This window comes from Bos javanicus, chromosome 6 (genome assembly GCF_032452875.1).
Source record: "Bos javanicus breed banteng chromosome 6, ARS-OSU_banteng_1.0, whole genome shotgun sequence".
Taxonomy (NCBI): Eukaryota; Metazoa; Chordata; class Mammalia; order Artiodactyla; family Bovidae; genus Bos; species Bos javanicus.
Genome location: NC_083873.1, coordinates 114,283,261 through 114,301,384, shown reverse-complemented (window position 1 = coordinate 114,301,384; position 18,124 = coordinate 114,283,261). Strand labels below are relative to the sequence as shown.

Sequence of the window (18,124 nt, the reverse complement as noted above, 5' to 3'; positions counted from 1 at the left end):
ATCTTTACGTTTTCAAATGAGCACGCAGGCTCAGAACGCGTTCATGAAGTGCTCAACACCTCCTAAATAATGGAATGGGAATTCAAAGCCCCGCCCTGGCCCCCCGCAAACCCAGGCTCCCAGCAGTAAGAAACGTGCGTATGGAGGAGCCTGGGCAGACGTGTGCTGTCAGCCTGACCGTCTAACTGGATCCATGGCCCAGCTAAGGTGCGCACACATCCGTTGAGCAGAATGCAGCCCGGGTTGGCTTGCAGCCATCAAAGTAGGGATACGTTGAATTATTCCAAAATTCTGTAGTGAGTTAAAATGCAGTTCATACTGTTCCTGTATTTAGCTTCTTCTGCTTCCTTCCTCAGACCCCATAAGCGAATCAAACGGTAGTTATTTATCCAGTTAGGATATCAGTATAAAGCCCTGGGAGCTGAAGACTTAAGTGCACATGGTCTGCTACTTCCCCAAAGACCATTCCTCCACAGTAAAAGCTGTTTATTCTTGGAAGCAGACTGTCAGTAACCTCAGCCCAGTGCCCTCAGAAACCCACAATCTGTGCCCATGTCTTGATCAGCATATGCCACCTCCCGGTAGAAATGGGTAACCTTGGAGCACTCCATCTGAGGACATCCTAGGGTTCCCTGTTTGCTCCGAACCTCAGTGCTAGAACCTTCTTAGCCGCTCCAGGAAGTTCACAGCCGTCCAATGTTGGGAAGCCAGACCGGTGTCTACCAAACACCTGCACTTTTTTTCTGTCTGTGCTACATTCGAAAGAGTCAGAGACTGAAACAGTTGACTACAAAAAACCCCAGAGGTGTTTGCTTGCTTTTCACTCTCCCACATGTTTATTTCCACAGTCGAAGGGTAAGAAGCCCCCCGTGGCCTCCAACGGCGTCATGGGTAAAGGCAAGGCTCCGAGCGGGCAGCAGAAAAAGGCTGACTCGGCGGCTGGCGTGAAGCGGACGCCTTCGAGTAAGTCGGCCCTTCCATCTCCCATGTTCTGGCTTTGGGTGCAGCGTGCAGAGCTGGGGCTGCGTGGCTGTCTCCCTTCCCACCTGGGGAGGTGGAGAGTGCCAGGTCTTGCAGGGGGCGGGGTAGGCAATTGGAGAGAGAGATCCGTTCACACCCGGATCCTTCCTGTCTGCTGGGTTGCGGAATGGCCGTGACTTTTAACCTGGCTCTTAGGTTGCTGCATACGCAAGCAGACAGAGCTGGTTCAGCTGTAGACCTGCTCCTGAGGTAATTCTGGGTTCGGGAGGCGGGGCTGCTGTGAGGGGTCCTGGTCAGTGGGTCAGACTCCTCCGTCTGTGTCCCCAGTCTACTGGGTGAGCCACTTGGGTTGAGTCTCATAAGCTGTCTGAGCTCAGTCTCTGTGTGTGGGAGGCATAGAAACGGTCAGCCGGGGCCTCTGGCTGAAATCAGAGGCTAGCGCGTGTCCCTCAGACCGCAGGAGCCGTTCAGGGTCTGTAAGCCGTCCTGCTCCCCCCACCCCGCTGTGCTCTCTCTGCTTGCTGTGTCGTCCCCTTGGCCCCACCCCAAATCGGGGCGGTGGCATCGTCCACCCCACTGTTCGAGTGTAGACGCAGGTTCAGGGAGTTGATGAGGCTCCCCAAGGTCTCCCCGAACCCGTGCACGGACCGGGTTTCCAGGCTGCAGATCCGGCAGGGGCTGGACTGAGCAGAGGAGCCCGCTGCGCCCAGCACCCTTCGTGATCCACAGACGCGTGCCTCCGGGAGCTCGGTCGGCGTACGCATTTGTATTTGCTTCAGCCCTGGCTGTGTTGGATCGCTCTTCATCCAGCCAGTCGGGCAGGGGCTGCGGACGGAAGACCAGGCAGTGGGTGCCCGGGGCTCTGTCCCCGAGGGTCCCACAGGCAGACGCTGCTCCAGACAGGCCTCAGCACGGGCTCTCAGCGGGCCCTGGAGCGCCTCGCTGAGTGTGGGCCTGTCGCGGAAGTTTCCCCAGGAGGAACGTGGGAGTTAAGAGCTCAGTCTGACAGGACCACCTGGGAAGCCGGGCTGACACATTCTGAGCTGGGCTCGGCACAGCTCCCCCCAGCTAGTAGCCGCAACTCCACGTGACTCGGCACCTGGCTGCCGACCACGCTGAGTGCCGGGGGCTTGATTTCAGACTCAGCACTCGGCAGGTGAGACGGGGCTTCGTGCTTGGCCTCGGGTGTGCACGGGTCCGCTGTCGTTGTGGGGGGCTCGCGGCGCCTGCCCTGGGGAAGCTCGGGCCTCCCGCACGTCAGCTCCCCAGCTCTGCCTTTCTCCTCAGACGTGGTCTCACTCCCCCACTGGGCCTCCTCGTCCTCACTTGTTTAAAGTGCCCTTTCTGACCTCGCTTTCCGGGCAGATCTTATTTCCCTCACGCAGTCAGGTGTCCCTACAGTCTCTTAGGCCCACCTGGGGGAGCAGGTGGGGGACAGAGCAGCGTGTCTGCAGTGCCTCGTGCTGCAGGGCCTGGGCTCAGGAAATCCGCCTCCTCCGTCTCTCAGCACTCGCTCCCGTTCTGTTTCCCAGTCGCTCTCCGTATCTCACGAGGTCTTCGGCAGGGAGTCCTTGCTGCCTTTGGTGACACCCAGTGATGAAAAAGGAGAAATCGCAGTCTGGTTTTGCCACGTCAGCCTGTTGCATTGCATCCCGGGTGGCATTTATTTCACGGGGCCCAAATGATGCGGGAGGCGGTAGGTGACTGTACACAGCTTTGTCAGGAAGCAGCTTAGATCGAAAATGAGCCGGCCAAGTTTGGACTGCGCTCTATTTGTAGAATATGCGGTATCCACGCCCCCGAGAGCAGTGCTTTTCTTTCAAGCCTTTTTAAGATTTTTCTTTTTGATGTGGGCCATTTAAAAAGTCTATATTGAGTGTCTTACAACATTGCTTCTGTTTTATGTTGCGGTTTTCTGATCCTGAGACGAGTGGGATCTTTGCTCCCCAAACAGGGATTGAAGGGCCACCCCTACATTGGAAGGCGAAGCCTTAAGCCCTGGACCACCGGGGATTCCCTTCCGTTTCGGGTTGTTGGCTTGGTCATTCTCGCGCTGTGATCCTTTTACTACCATTCTTTGGGCGGGGGGCGGGAGGGGGGGCCGTTGCTGGGTTTTTAGTGAGGGGAAGATTGAGCCAAGATTGATGGCTGTGTACCTGCTTCCGTAATGCAGTTTTGTGCAGACACCATGGTTTGCCTTGCAAGAGCTGGTGAATGCTGGGTTTAGGAGCGGAGCTAGAAGTGGCTGGAAAGGGCTCACCGTTGCCTGGGAGGGTGGACAGGGCTCTGGGGGCTCCGTTATCGCTGACTGGGATGAGAGCTGCTGGGGAGCGTCCACCACCCCCCGGGCATCACGTGGTCCCGTCAGAGGGAGGAGTTTAATAGGCATCGGCTGTGTTGGTTTTTTTTTAACGCACAAGGTAGGCTTTAGCACTTGTGCTGTGGGGGTGAAGCTGAGGCTCTGGGAGATTAACTGCTGGCCCGCGGTCATCACCTCTTCCCTGGTGCACTGCCTTCATCACTGACCATGACACCCCTTGCCTCCCCCACGGCTTCTCCCCAGAAGTCATTTCCAGTTTAGTAACAGTGTCAGACCTGCAAATAAACCACTGTGGTATCTCATGGGATGTGAACTGCCAAGGGCAGGGGTGCAGGAGGCCTGAGTCGTCAGGTGTGAGCGGTTAGCTTCAGGGGCATCGGGAGACCCTGGGAGCTACAGAATTGTTTCATCGCTCAGTCATGTTCTACTCTGCGACCCCATGGACTGCAGCACGCCAGGCTTTCCTGTCCTTCACTGTCTCCCGGGGCCTGCTCAAACTCATGTCCTTCGAGTCAGTGATGGAATCCAGCCATCTCATCCTCTGTCGTCCCCTTCTCCTCCCGCCTTCAATCCCTCCCAGCATCAGGGTCTTTTCCAGTGAGTCAGCTCTTCGCATCAGGTGGCCAAAGTATTGGAGTTTCAGCTTCAACATCAGTCCTTGCAATGAATATTCAGGACTGATCTCCTTTAGGATGGACTGGTTTGATTTCCTTGCTCTCCAAGGGACTCTCCAGAGTCTTCCCACAGAACTGTGGCCCTGACTATTCTGGTAGGGTAGCATAATTAGAGGAGACGAGCACAGGCTCAGGGTTTAACACGATGCCAGCTAGTGGTGTGATGTTGGCCAAGCCTCTCAACTCTCCTTAAGGCTAGTTTCCTCTCTGCTCAGTTTTCCGCTCTGTGTTTAATGAGCATTTATTTACCTAGTGCTCATTCTGTGCTTGCTCAGAGTTCTGATGAGTGCTAATTTACCCTCAAAGCAACCCAGTGAGGGCGTCCTGGTGGCTCAGCAGTGAAGAATCCACCTTACCGGACACTCGGATTCCAGCCCTGGGTCGGGAAGATCCCGGGAGGAGGAAATGGCACCCCACTCCAGTATTCTTGCCTGGAGTTTCCCATGGATGCAAGGAGCCTGGTGGGCTACAGTCCACGGGGTCGCAGAGTCAGACGCGACTGAACGACTACAAACAACAACCACCACCCTGTGAACTGCCCGCTCCTGCTCCCCCGTCGCACAGGCGAGGAAAGGGGCCCAGAGCGAGGCAGTGCCTTGTGGAGGCCACACAGCGCGGGCAGCAGGCTGGGCCCCTCCCAGGCCGTTGGGCTCCAGATGCGGCTCTGCACGCCCCTGTGCTCTCTCACGTGTGCACGTGCCAGCAGATTCCTGTTGTGATCTCTGCACGCCCCTGCGCTCTCTCACGTGCACATGTGCCAGCAGATTCCTGTTGTGATCTCTGCACGCCCCTGCGCTCTCTCACGTGCGCACGTGCCAGCAGATTCCTGTTGTGATCTCTGCACGCCCCTGCGCTCTCTCACGTGTCCACGTGCCAGCAGATTCCTGCTGTGATCTCTGTCCACGCCCCTGCGCTCTCTCACGTGTGCGCGTGCCAGCAGATTCCTGTTGTGATCTCTGCACGCCCCTGTGCTCTCTCATGTGCGTGCGTGTTAGCAGATTCCTGCTGTGATCTCTGTCCACGCCCCTGCGCTCTCTCATGTGCACGCGTGCCAGCAGATTCCTGTTGTGATCTCTGCACGCCCCTGCGCTCTCTCACGTGTGCGCGTGCCAGCAGATTCCTGCTGTGATCTCTGTCCACGCCAGGGGCCAGCCCTGCCACTCCTGGAGGGGGCATAGTTGCCGTCAGAGTCAGTAGAAGAGTCAACAGCGCCGTTGTAAGGGTCAGACGTGACGGTGAGAGGCCTGCGTGCACCAGGAGATTATTTCTGGCGCCGATAGACCCCTCTTCTCAGATGGCAGAACGTGTGGTTCACTCTTGACCTTACTGAAGAGTATACGTGGCATCCTGTCTCGATGGGAGGAGTTAAAGAAATTTCCTAATATCCTTTTCTTTTTTTTTGCCTTTTCATACTGTTCCTGGTGTCGCAAAGAGTCGGACATGACTGAGCGATTTTGAACTGAACATCCTGTTTTCATCTTTGAAATTCGTTTCAAAGAATATCGGATCATTGGAACCAGTCACTTTTCTGTTTGGTTCAAACCCGTCCTGTTCTTTTTCCTCGTTAGATTAGCAAAATGACTCGCTTTGAGTTTATTTTATGGAGCTGGCGGACTAAATGGGCTTTATGAATTGGCCCGTCATCTGCTTGGTTAAACCTAATTTCCTACCGACGCTTTCTTGTTTGAAAGATGCCGACCAGTACAAATATGGCAAGAACCGGGTGGAAGCAGATGCCAAGCGGCTGCAGGCCAAAGAAGAGGAGCTGCTGAGGAGGCGGGAGGGCCTGCGAGACAGGCTGGCCCAGCTGCGCAAGGAGAGGAAGGGGCTGAGGGCGGCCATCGAAGTGAACACCGGTACGCAGGGCCCCCTTCTGCGGGGCCAGCACCTCCGCGCAGGGTCTGCTCCTCACCGGGCTCTCATCCTTCCACGTGGTGCTTCTTGCAGTTCCAAAGCCTTGCTGGAAGCCCGTGGCAGGGGCCACGGTGTGGAGTAAGGACCAGGCAGGTCGGGGCCCCCTGGCTGGGGCCCAGGTGGGTGCCGGGAGCTGTCCCAGCCTCGGGTGCTGACGGCCGGGTTGTCGGGGGCATGAGCCCCAGGGCTCCGGATCTCTGGTCCCTGGCTGTGACGGCTGTCTCAGTGGGAGGACACGTCATCCACAGAAGCCCAGGTGGTAGGCCCCCTGTGGGGCTGGAAGGAGCCCCCTGTTCCCTGCAGAGGGACCAGCGAGAGCGGGGTGGTGGCGCACTTGGGGATGGTATCTGGGAAGAGCCCAGGGGGATGGGAGCAACCCCAGGGGTTCGGGGGGGAGGAGGACACCCCAGTGTGGACTGCAGCCCGTCTGTCTCTAGGTCAGACCTGTCGTCAGGCCTCCTGTAGGTCAGGCCTCCTCCCCGGGGGAGCTGGGCGAGCAGTGCCTGGCTCAGGGGTGGGCGCTGCAAAAACGTCTGTCCGCTCCGCTCAGGGCTGAGTCTGATCCTGGGGCGAGGATGACGCTGTCAACTGTGATCCTTTGACCTTGGGTAGGGGGTGGGGGTGAGGAGGAGGGACGCAGAGACCAGGGTGGTTTGGAAGGGAAGCTCCTGCTTTCCATCGGCGTCTGTGCTGGAGGAGCTGGCGGATGTGCAGCAGTTAGTCGGCAGCTCCAACCGTCCCTGACTTTGTGCCTAGGTGATTTTTTAAGAAGGAAAGCACTTTCAGAGCTTAAAGGATGGGAGGCCGGTGTGTGCCGGTCTGAGACAACAGCCTGTAGGAGGGGCAGGAGGTGGTATCTCCTGTGAGACGCACCGCCCCCAACCCTGGGACAGGGAAAGGGATCAGAGGCTCAGGCAGAGACCTGAACGGGAGCCCCCAGGTCAGCAGGACGGGAGGAGAGTCCTTCGCTCCGTGTTTCCAGTTTGCAGGTTAGTGAAGATGCAGACAGATTAGACCAGCTTCGGGCCTGGGAGAAGAGAGCCCTCGTGTGCTGCCAGGCACCAGGCTTGGGCCACGCCCATCAGTCAGTTAATCCTTGGGGTCAGGTTCCTCATCTGTGCAATGGGCACATTATCTGCCCTCCCGTGTCACCATGACACATTTCAAATAAGATAAATATAGTGAATGTGCCGTATTCCATGGAGACGTGAGCTGTATTATATTTTGAGCACAGGGGAAATTAAGATGACTCAAGTAGAGAAAAATGAGAACAGAAAAATATTCAGACGTTTCAAGTCAGTGACACCTTTGGGAGTCACCTAGTCCAAATTCCTCAGTTTAAAATGAGGGTGTTGAGGTCCAGGCCCCAAATTCCTGCCGTTTGTGAGCATCAAGGTCTTCTACTTCCCAGTCCATATTCTCCCAGCTGCATGAAGGGGGCATTTGGGAAGGGACCCTGTTCCTTTCAGGAACTGCTGGATTGGAGTTTGGTGGGAAAGACTGTAGTTGGGTGGGGAGCAAGAACTCCAGGGTTGGGCCGAGCGCCTTGCAGAGGGTCCCCGAACATCCATCCTCGGATGCTTGGAAGTATTTGCCTTCAGCTGGAGCAGTAGTGTTCCTCTGGGATTCCAGGCAGGAAGACCCAGGTGGTCCTGGAAGAGAAGCTGAAGAAGCTGGAGGAGGAGTGTAAGCAGAAGGAGACGGAGCGCGTCAACCTGGAGCTGGAGCTGACGGAGGTCAAGGAGAGCCTCAAGAAGGCCCTGGCTGGCGGCATCACCCTGGGGCTGGCCATCGAGCCCCGCTCAGGGACGTCCAGCCCACAGGTACAGTCCACCGGCTCCCCAGGAAAGGGGCCAGGCACGCTCTCCCAGGTCGCAACTCATCCCTGTCCCCCAGCATCAGCCTCGCCAAGACACAGCTCACGTGCCCGCCCGAAACGCATTCCTTGGCCATATTTCAAGGTCACGGACCCTGAATTTTTTCTTCTCTGTCTCACTGAACTTTTTTAAAGGTGGTGGAAACCCCAAGTTGTTTTCTTCCCTTTGGCAAAATCTGAGTACAATATTGGGTTGGTCAGGTTTTTTCTGTCTGATGTCGTGTCTCTGGGTGCCAATCGCTGATCTCGGTTTCTGGGGTGACCCCACGTTCTGGGCTTCTCCCTTCCTCTCGAGGGTCTCCCACTCAGCCCCCTCTTGTCAGCTCTCCTTCCCTGTGCCCTACCTCGGGTCTGCTCCTCTATCTGGAGGGCCCCTCCTGGGACCCCAGAGCTGCCATCTGCCTGCGTGCGGCTCTCTGCCTTGTCCCCACCCCGACCACAGCCTGGGAACAGCGGCTTGCCATGAGGCACACCTGTCCTGGGGGAGGGCACGGGCTGCCCCCCTCAGAGCCCAGCTCGGCTTCCTGGGGGGTGGACAGAGCGGCTCCCTCCTCCCCACCCCACCCCTCAGCCAGAGTGGCCTTTGAAGGCATTTCCAAGTGAAGGAAAACGTGGGGAAAGCTGGCTGCAGCCCCTAGGGGGGGTTCTCAGCGACCCCTGGGAATGGTCACTGAAGCACTGTCCTCCTAAAACGACGTTCTGTGCGATCTAATCAGTGTTCTACATCACACGTTACGCAGCGAGCACAGGGCGGTCAGTCTTCGAGACCTCGTTTGGGGAAGGACAGCAAATTACAGGAGCAGCTTGCGATCTCACTGGGGACTGGGCAACCACAGGTTCGCTCCGCTCCATCTCAGGACTTGCTCTGACCTGTGGAGACCGTGCTGTAAGCGGTCAGGCATCCTCCGGATTGGACTGTGGCACCCCGTGGCTTCAGCATCAGTCCTTCCAGTACATGTCCAGGGTTGGTTTCCTTTAGGATTGACTGCACTGAGCTCCTTGCGATCCCAAGAGGCTCTCCAGAGTCCTCTCCAGCACCACCACACAAGAGCATCAGTTCTTCGCTTGTCATTTTTGCCTATTTCCCAAGCCTGTTTTCTTCATCAAACATTTCCCTCATGGAAAATACTGCGGACCTGGAACCCGCATCTCACCCAGTGCCTCCTCTTTCTGTTAACAGTCTCCGGTTTTCAGGCATCGGACTCTGGAGAACTCGCCCATGTCCAGCTGTGAGACCAGCGACGCAGAGGGCCCGCTGCCCGTGAACAGTGCAGCCGTCCTGAAGAAGAGCCGGCCGGCCCCCGGCAACTCGCCCTGCCGGGGCCACGTGCTGCGGAAGGCCAAGGTGAGCGCCCACCCTACCCGCTGGGGGAGCAGCAGTGCTGAAGGGGAGCAGGTATCCTGGGGGGGGCGGCGACCCCAGCGCCGATGCAGGCAGGAGGGGTGGGGGCACTTCAGCGCTGAGTTTGTTGGGGATGGTGGGGGGCTGAGGAGCTAAGCATGGCCTCCTGATCTGGTTCTACAGCTTCTGTATATTAGATACTGTTCCACGAGTATCTTCCCAGTTCTTTTCTAAAGTCAGACCCTCCTTCAGGAAGCCGTCCTTTCAGAGTCAGGAACGGCCAAGACCTGGTCTCTAGGCCTATGCCATCTGTTGTCAGGAAAGCCTGCAGCTCTGGTTCTGCCTCCTGGCTTCTTCTGACTTGTGTCTTCTTTGATGAAGCAGAGATTGGCCAGGTGACCAATGGGATCCTTAAAACAAAAAAAAAAGTCAAGGTGTGCTCTTCTCCAACCCCTCTCCAACCTCCCCACCCTCACCCCATAAACCTCTGCCCGAGGGGCCATCCTGTTGTGCCTTTCAGCTGTTCGCTGGCACTGCCCACTTAAAAGTTTTGATGCCAAACTTAAAATCTCAGAAAATTAAGCAACAACAAAAAAGCTGTAGATTATCAAAGTGCGCAGTCCTGGGTGGTGTAGCTGGCAGTGTGTGCTGTGGTCCAGTCACCCTGCTTTATCCGGACGGGTTTCATCTGCCCCGACGAACGTGGAGGCCGCCGCCTCCCCTCTGTCCCTAGTCGACCTGCTTCATCCGGACGGGTTTCATGTGTCCTGACGAACGTGGAGGCCGGCGCCCTCCCCTCTCTCCCTAGTCACCCTGCTTCATCCGGACGGGTTTCATCTGCCCTGACGAACGTGGAGGCCGGCGCCCTCCCCTCTCTCCCTGTGACCCTCTCCGGGCTGCCGTCACCTCTGTTCTCTGGCGGTTTTGGAGCCCAGGGCAGATCGGCTGGGAGATACTGTTTTCTGGAAAGTGGATCTGGCATTTGATAAGAGCCGGAGTGTTGAGCACTGGCCGCTCGCTGCTGCGTTCACGGGCGGGTCCGTGACGGTGGCGGTTATAAACAGCATCTGCACTGTCTGCCTTCATAGCACAGGGGTTTGACCGAGCCTGTGTGTGTTGGTAAATTTGGGGAAAAGAACGATTGTGTGCCATTGGTTACTTTGCTTCAGTTCAGTTCAGTCGCTCAGTCGTGTCCAACTCTGTGACCCCATGAACTGCAGCACCAGGCCTCCCTGTCCATCACCAACTCCCGGAGTTCACTCAAACTCACGTCCATCGAGTCGGTGATGCCATCCAGCCATCTCCTCCTCTGTCGTCCCCTTCTCCTCCTGCCTTCCATCTTGCCTTAGCATCCGTTAAGTATTCTTAGTTTGCAGAGGAATATGTTTTGAGATGAGGAAACAGTGGAAACAGTGTCAGACTTTATTTTTCTGGGCTCCAAAATCACTGCAGATGGTGACTGCAGCCATGAAATTAAAAGACGCTTACTCCTTGGAAGGAAAATTATGACCAACCTAGATAGCATATTCAAAAGCAGAGACATTACTTTGCCAACAAAGGTCCGTCTAGTCAAGGCTATGGTTTTTCCTGTGCTCATGTATGGATGTGAGAGTTGGACTGTGAAGAAGGCTGAGCGTCGAAGAATTGACGCTTTTGAACTGTGGTGTTGGAGAAGACTCTTGAGAGTCCCTTGGACTGCAAGGAGATCCAACCAGTCCATTCTGAAGGAGATCAGCCCTGGGATTTCTTTGGAAGGAATGATGCTGAAGCTGAAACTCCAGTACTTTGGCCACCTCATGCGAAGAGTTGACTCATTGGAAAAGACTCTGATGCTGGGAGGGATTGGGGGTAGGAGGATAAGGGGACGACAGAGGATGAGATGGCTGGATGGCATCACTGACTCAATGGATGTGAGTCTGAGTGAACTCGGGGAGTTGGTGTTGGACAGGGAGGCCTGGCGTTCTGGGATTCATGGGGTCGCAAAGAGTTGGACACGACTGAGCAACTGATCTGATCTGATCTGATGTTTTGCCTGAGAGATATTTAGAATTGAGCTGTCCCACAAAGTCCCCCTAATTATTTGCAGAAGGGAAATACGATAAGAATATTCCCTTTTTTTCTTTACCGTCAAAGAAACAAGTGTATTACAGTTCTGTAGCTGCAGGCTCTGGAAGGCTACGTCTCGCGGGCCTGCCCTCACTGTGCAGGGCGTGTGCTCTGCGCGTCCCCCTCACGATAAATGTGAACTGTGTGGTTTTGGCTGCAGCAGACGCACAGCTGGCCACTCAGACCAGCCCAGGGCCTCCCTGACGGAGTGGGGTTGAGCGGGGTTTTCCCGGGACTCCCAAGCATAGTGACTGGGGAGCCGTGGCTGGAGGAAAGGGGTGGTGGCCCGGCCCGGCTGCTGGGAGCGTCCATTCACCTGTGAGTGCATCGCACATCTCTGCTCCCACCGTAGCCTTTCTTTCTGGGACTCCTCTAACTCATCCTGGGTTCTCATCGAGAACCATCATCCCAGGCAGTGTTCCTAGGGTAATGCCCAACTCCCGAAGAGGGCTGCTCTGAGTGTGAGAGGGTGTGCCCGCAAAAGCCGGGGAGTGGCAGGTCGCCAGTCACAGGGTTTCCTGGTGTGAGGAGGGCTGACGGGCCCCGACCTCCAGCTCTGGGCTGCCGCATCCTCCCCGTCTGGGCACCGGCGCATGCGGGAGGTGGCCTGGCCTGCCCCGGCCCCAGGCGTGCCCTGTGGACCTGTACATGCCCCCTCTCCCCTCGCTTGGCAGGAGTGGGAGCTGAAGAATGGGACATAGAGCCGGAGGACACCCGGCTCTCGCAGCGTCGAGTGACCGCCCTGCGACTGCGCTCCGGTGCCAGGACCCAGGCCCACTGCACGTATCCTCTCTACTGTATAATGGTTCCCTTTAAAGAGATTTACTTGTAACGCTTTGGCTTCCAACTTCATTTGTGAAAAGATGGCAAGGGGCGGAAGGTGGGGAGCCTCCCCCTCCGGCAGATGAAGAAGCCACAGCTTCCCGCCCAGGTAGACGACGGCTTCCACCCGTCCCCGCCCCTCCAGACCGAAGACCTGCAGGGATCTCGACGTGGACATGCTCTGCATGCTGGGCGCAGCGTGGGCCTGCGGCTGCCCACTGCTCGGCTAGGCGCCCCGGGGACACCCCCCCACCCCCCACCGCCCCCCGAGTCTCACCAGCGCCTCCCCCACACCTGGTAAAGTCACCACAGAGCTATGCTATGAAGCAGTTTCCCTCTGTTTTTATGAACATTTTGTGAACGGATGATTTTGTCACCAGGACACTCTTCTTTAGGCCTTAAGGAAACGCCCTCTCTGTCCTGGGTTGCACCTAGCGCCCAGGGCTTGCCGGAGCTTCTGGGTCATGTTTTGTCCGTGGTCTGTCCCGCTTTGGAAGGGCGGCAGAGGCTTTCGGCGCTTCACGTTCTGTGTGTCCTTTCCTGCCTTTTCCAGCATCCACGCCCCCTCCGACCCCCTCAGAGCCAGCGGGTGGTCTCAGAGCCCTGGGCGGCCACGGGGTGACGGTCACACTCGTTCCCCAGGGGCCTGGCTGCCAGGCAGGGCCTCTTGCAGCATCCCTGTCTGCCTCCTGTGGGATGTTTCTAGAGCCTGAGACGTGACGGGGACAGGCCCGTCCACAGGGGGAGGTCATCTGGGTCTGAGGACCAGGCCAGCCCTCCCGTCTGCAGAGGGACCTCTCAGGAATACTCCTTGTGGGAAGCATGGCCACTGCCCAGGACAGCCATCAGTCACCCCGGAGCCCCCTGCACGCCGACTGAAGGACCAGTCACACGCGTGCATGGGCTCTCTGCCCCACGCCACCGGAGTGGGCCTGGTGTCCGCTGCCCCGCGGGTGTGTGTTGTCAGATACAGGAGCGGGAAGCGAGTAGTCAGCGTCCTGTGACCACGTCCTGGTGCTCACGTTTTCTGCAGGCCACACGGTCAAGGTTGCTGTCGTCAGCAGGGTCAGAGTGGCCCCCGAGGCTGGCACGGGCCCTGGCTGGCTTTACCGACCGGAGCAGGGCAATGGTCTTGGTGCCTAGGAATTTTGCAGCAGAACCGGAAGCTGTTTACCTGGACCATGTGAAGTCACTCAGTCATGTTTGACTCTTTGCAATCCCATGGACTGTAACCTACCAGGCTCCTCTGTCCATGGGATTTTACAGGCAAGAGTACTGGAGTGGGTTGCCATTTCCTTCTCCAGGGGATCTTCCCGACCCAGGGATCGAACCCAGGTCTCTCGCCTTGCAGGCAGACTCTTTACCATCTGAGCCACCAGGGAAGCCTGTTTCCCCGGAGCCCACCTGAAAAGCCTGGATTTCCGCAAAGCCGGCTGTCTGGTCTGCGAGCTGTGGCCTGGCGCCCGACGCTCAGGTTCATCCTCCGTAGTTGGTACAGCAGGTGAGGGCGCGTCTCACCCGCACCCGTGACCCCGACCCCCGGAAAGCCAGCTGGGAAGTGAGGAGCCCATCTCCCCAGTGCCGCTCCCCCTGCTCTCCCGTCCACGCAGGAGGCTGGAGCACATGGCATCATATGAAGCGGAGTTTCCATAAACTGTGAGCCGCTGTGGATTCTCACTGCCTTGCGGTCAAATGAACATTCTCCGTCGTGGCTCTCCGGCTCCTCTGATTGGTAGCCAACTTTGTCCAAGACGGTAGTCAGGCTTCAACTGTTACTGAGAAGGGAAAAGGTGATCTTATCCTGGTGCAGGTGGGCAGAGTCGACCAGCGCTGGGCCGGCTGGCAGCGGTCGCCACGACCACCTCTGTGGGTCGCACCTGAGGACAGCGGTTGGCATCGGAGGCAGGATGTGGGCCCTGGTCTTCAGACTCCCGGTTACGTATTTCCTGCCTAAAAACCCGCGTTTTTAAATTCACTTTCACAACCATAAGCCTTTTAAGGAGAACGGAGGATTCAGCCCTGTCTTGTTCCCCGAAGCCACGTAAAACGGGCCCCGTGGGGGTCAAGGCCGCCGGCGTCGGGCTGTGTGATGTCGTGTGTTTCCCTCGACATCTTAGATTTGATCAGAAAGTTAAGGCATTTGCTTCAAAATAAGTTATTTATTTGTATATGTTCAGTAAGTATAGGTTTTAATTTATATCTGTACATATTAGACACACTGTGGACATCCTGTCAGAATCCTGGCAGCGACAGCCATCTCCGTAGCCCACCCGAAACATGGCCCAGGGGGCTGCCCCCTCACCCCGGGGGAGACCAGGAGGAAGTGGTGACCAAGCCAGCCTCAGGGGAGAGGCAGCCGGCCTGGACCCTTGCTCCGGGGTGCAGGCCCCCATCCCCTGGGAGAAGCGGATCCTTGGGCCATGTCCCCATCCCTCCAACAGACGGTCGTGGTCACAGAGTGCTCGCCAAATAGGATCCTGACCAAAACGAGATGAACGTGGTGGCCGGACCAGAGCCCTGGCGTGAGACGGTCCCCTCCCCGGGGTCTCGAGGTCCTTCCCTTAGGACATGGTGACCGTCAGCCTCTCAGGCTTCTGTTCCTGGCTCTGTTTTGGCAAGGGTTCATCAACCTTGAAAATCCCCTCATTTTCACGTTTTTATGAAGTGAAGTGAAAGTCGCTCAGTTGTGTCCGACTCTTTGCGACCCCATGGACTGTATAGTCCATGGGATTCTCCAGGCCAGAATACTGGAGTCAGGTAGCCTCTCCCTTCTCCAGGGGATCTTCTCAACCCAGGGATGGAACCCAGGTCTCCTGCATTGCAGGCAGATTCTTTACCAGCTGAGCCACCAGGGAAGCCCAAGGATACTGGGGTGGGCAGCCTATACTACATTTTTATAGTGTTTTCATTCATTCACCAGCCTTTTGCACAGACATAGAGGGCATGCCACGTCACCCTCGACGTGGGCTCAGGAGGTGGAGAGGACCGCTCCTCCCAGGCCACCAAGGGTTGAGCAGGGCCAGTCTGTGGGTCTGAGGGGCCAGCAGCGCCCCTGCCTCCCAACAGCCGTCTGTGGAGCCTGGCGGGCCGGGGCACCCGCACACGCATCTCCCCAGGCTCCTCTCCCAGGGACCGTGGGGAACCAGTCGTGGCCCCTCGGTCGCACACGCATCTCCCCAGGCTCTTCTCCCGGGACCGTGGGGAACCAGTCGTGGCCCCTCGGTTCGCACACGCATCTCCCCAGGCTCTTCTCCGGGACTGTGGGGAACCAGTCGTGGCCCCTCGGTCGCACACGCATCTCCCCAGGCTCTTCTCCCGGGACCGTGGGGAGCCAGTCGTGGCCCCTCGGTTCGCACACCTTGGCTTGTCCAGCTGGACCGTCCGCTTGTCCATCTCCCTGGTCCCTAAGCTAGTTTGGGGTGTTCTCGTGAAAACCCAGGATGACCCTGATGGGCTGGAGACATGCCAACTTGGAAAAATCTGTCACAGAAAGTGAAAGGCGTGTGTCCTGGCCCTGGAGGCCGGCCCCCCAGCGAGGGGTTTCAGGCTCCTGTTCACTGAGACAGACTGCTGGGCCTGTGTTTCCCAGGGGAGGGCGCAGGGCCGAAGCTGGGCTGGGCCTGAGGGTTGTGGGCAGGATGCTGTTGTCTGCGGCCCCAGCCTTTCTTGCCCAAAGAGTAAGTGTCAGCACCCTGTTTGGAAGGAAATGTAAAGTTTGCCCACGGGCAGCCTTCACCAGCATCTGTCCTGGGACTGGAGCCTTCGCGGCCTGGCCCAGGGACAGGCACTCGGGCAGGGCCTCCCCGACATGTCTGTGTTCCAGCCCGGCCGCTCCGCCCAGCGACACCTCCTCTAGGAGCCAGAAGGACGCCCAGGTGTCTCCACCTCCGCTCAGCAACACTTCAGTATTAAACTATTGCCTTCCTCTTCCCACCCCCCCAATTAAGGTTTTTTAATGGAAGAATAATAATTTCAGACCATGGCACAGTTTTAAAGAGGGTATTTTGTTGTTCTTGTTGTCCTTACTGTCTTCTTATCCCCATGATGGACTGGGTTGATACTGTGAAATAAACTAGAAATAAATTAACATTTTCATGCCCTGCCCCCCTGCAACACACACACACATACACATACTACACACAGCTCAGCATCCCAAAAAAAGAAGCAGCCTCCTGGTGGCCCCGAGCCCCAGCAGGGCTGCCTGTCCTGTGTCCTTGGTAAAGACGAGAGCGCTTCATGCGCGGGGAATGTTGGCCTCACATGCACCCCATCTTTTGTGAAATAATCCAGTTATGTCCTTCCAGATAAACCCAGCTTGACAGCAGACAAGCATCACCAGGTGTTTCTATTCGTTGTCACGGAAGAAACTATCCAGATAGAATCATCAGATCATATTTCTTAGGGACCAGAGGTGTTTTTAATAAGATAATCTTTGATTTTTTTTTTCTAAAAAGAAAGGAAACACTAACTTTAAACTTTAACATCAACTTTTAAATTATGCGTGTTCAGCGTTGATTGACCATGGCTGTGAGTTGTAAAATGTTTTCATATTAAGAATGTAATTATTTCCTTATTGTATTTTTTAAAAGCTAAAGTCATATTTAAAATTCTCTTTGAAACAGGCAAAAAATGGGAAAGGTTTTTTTAATTAAATATGTTGGCAATGTCCATTTTAAATAACTGTAAATATATTTTCACTGTTTCACCATGTATTTAATTCATAAAGTAAAAAAAAAAAATTTATCAGAAGAGACTTGCATTGGAAATACTTTCAGTCCATTTGCCCGATTTTGTAATGGCTTCACTTGACTTTTCTGCTTTGCTATGGATTTTCTAGTTTTACGCGGTGTAGCCCGCAGACTGGCGCCCTCGGGCGTGCCATCTTTGTGTATGCTAATAAACTCGACTCTCCCAATCCGGCCTCCGTGTCTTGACTGACTTGGTTTGTGGGCGGACGGGAAGGACTGTCCGCTGGATGGAGTTTTACCAACAAGGCATTTTGCTTCCCGGGGCTTCCCTGGTGGCTCAGACGGTAAAGAAAGTGCCTGTGATGCAGGAGACCCAGGTTCGATCCCTGGGTCAGGAAGATCCCCTGAAGAAGGAAATGGCAACCCACTCCAGTAGTTTTGCCTGGAGAATCCCCATGGACAGAGGAGCCTGGTGGGCTACAGTTAATGGGGTTGCAAAGAGTTGGACACGACTGAATAAGACTAACGCTTTCATTTTGCTGGCCGGGTTGAGAAGGGGTATAAGGAGGGGTCGAGGTGGGGCACGTGTTTTGTTTCTTTGGCAAAAATCTTTCATGAAAGAAGCATAGTGCTTTTAGTAGCTTTTAGCCCAAGGACCCAAATATTCGGATCAGGCAGCATCTGTGTCCCTTCTGAATGCAGCTCTGTGCCCGGCGCCAGAAACAGGGCCGATGGGAAGTGACTGTTCTCAGGGCGCCTGCTCCAGCCAAGGGAGACAGTCATGTCCGCAGTGTGGAGTATTCCAGAACCACAGGAGAAGGAGCAGCTGCCTTTGAGGTCGCTGCCTTTGGTGGTGGGGTTTACAGGGCTTCCCTTGTGGCTCAGCTGGTAAAGATTCCGCCCGCAATGTGGGAGACCTGGGTTCAATCGCTGGGTTGGGAAGATCCCCTGGAGAAGGGAAAGGCTACCCACTCCAGTATTCTGGCCTGGAGAATTCCATGGACTGTATAGTCAGACACAACTGAGCGACTTTGACTTCTGCAGGGTGGGTATTTGAGCTGGGTCACGGTGTTTAAATAGGAGTTCAGCAGGGGGAGAAGGGCACCACAGGAGACCGTGGTGGAGGGCGAGAGCAGATCCGGAGAGTGGGTGGGATCAGGCCGCGGGCCTCCTGTCTGCAGAAGGGGGTTGGGGCGGGGCCTCTGTGGAGAGCATCCAAGCCTTTTGGTGGAGTGGGGGGATGGCCAGGTTTCTGGTTTTAGAAAGACCACTGCCAGGGGGAGGGCAGGCATGTGTGGCGCTCTGACCTCAGGGCCAGGAGCGGAAAGGCCACTGCTGGTGCACAGCCCACTGAGGGCTGATGGAGCTCAGACGGAAGAGCCCTGAGGGCTGGCCAACCTG

The 18,124-nt window shown here is 56.4% G+C and overlaps 1 protein-coding gene across 3 annotated transcripts in view; it reads left to right on the top strand.

Annotated features, from left to right (window-relative positions):
* The window catches only part of AFAP1 (actin filament associated protein 1), a 149,405-nt gene extending 132,455 nt beyond the window's left edge, over window positions 1–16,950 (top strand). For all 3 annotated transcript variants that reach the window (XM_061420935.1, XM_061420933.1, XM_061420934.1), the window contains 5 exons: window positions 849–963; window positions 5,667–5,831; window positions 7,522–7,712; window positions 8,946–9,110; window positions 11,888–16,950. In XM_061420935.1, the coding sequence (XP_061276919.1) occupies window positions 849–963; window positions 5,667–5,831; window positions 7,522–7,712; window positions 8,946–9,110; window positions 11,888–11,914 (663 nt within the window). In that variant the 3' untranslated portion in view covers window positions 11,915–16,950. The remainder of the gene's footprint in view (window positions 1–848; window positions 964–5,666; window positions 5,832–7,521; window positions 7,713–8,945; window positions 9,111–11,887) is intronic.
* Window positions 16,951–18,124: the final 1,174 nt, after the last annotated feature.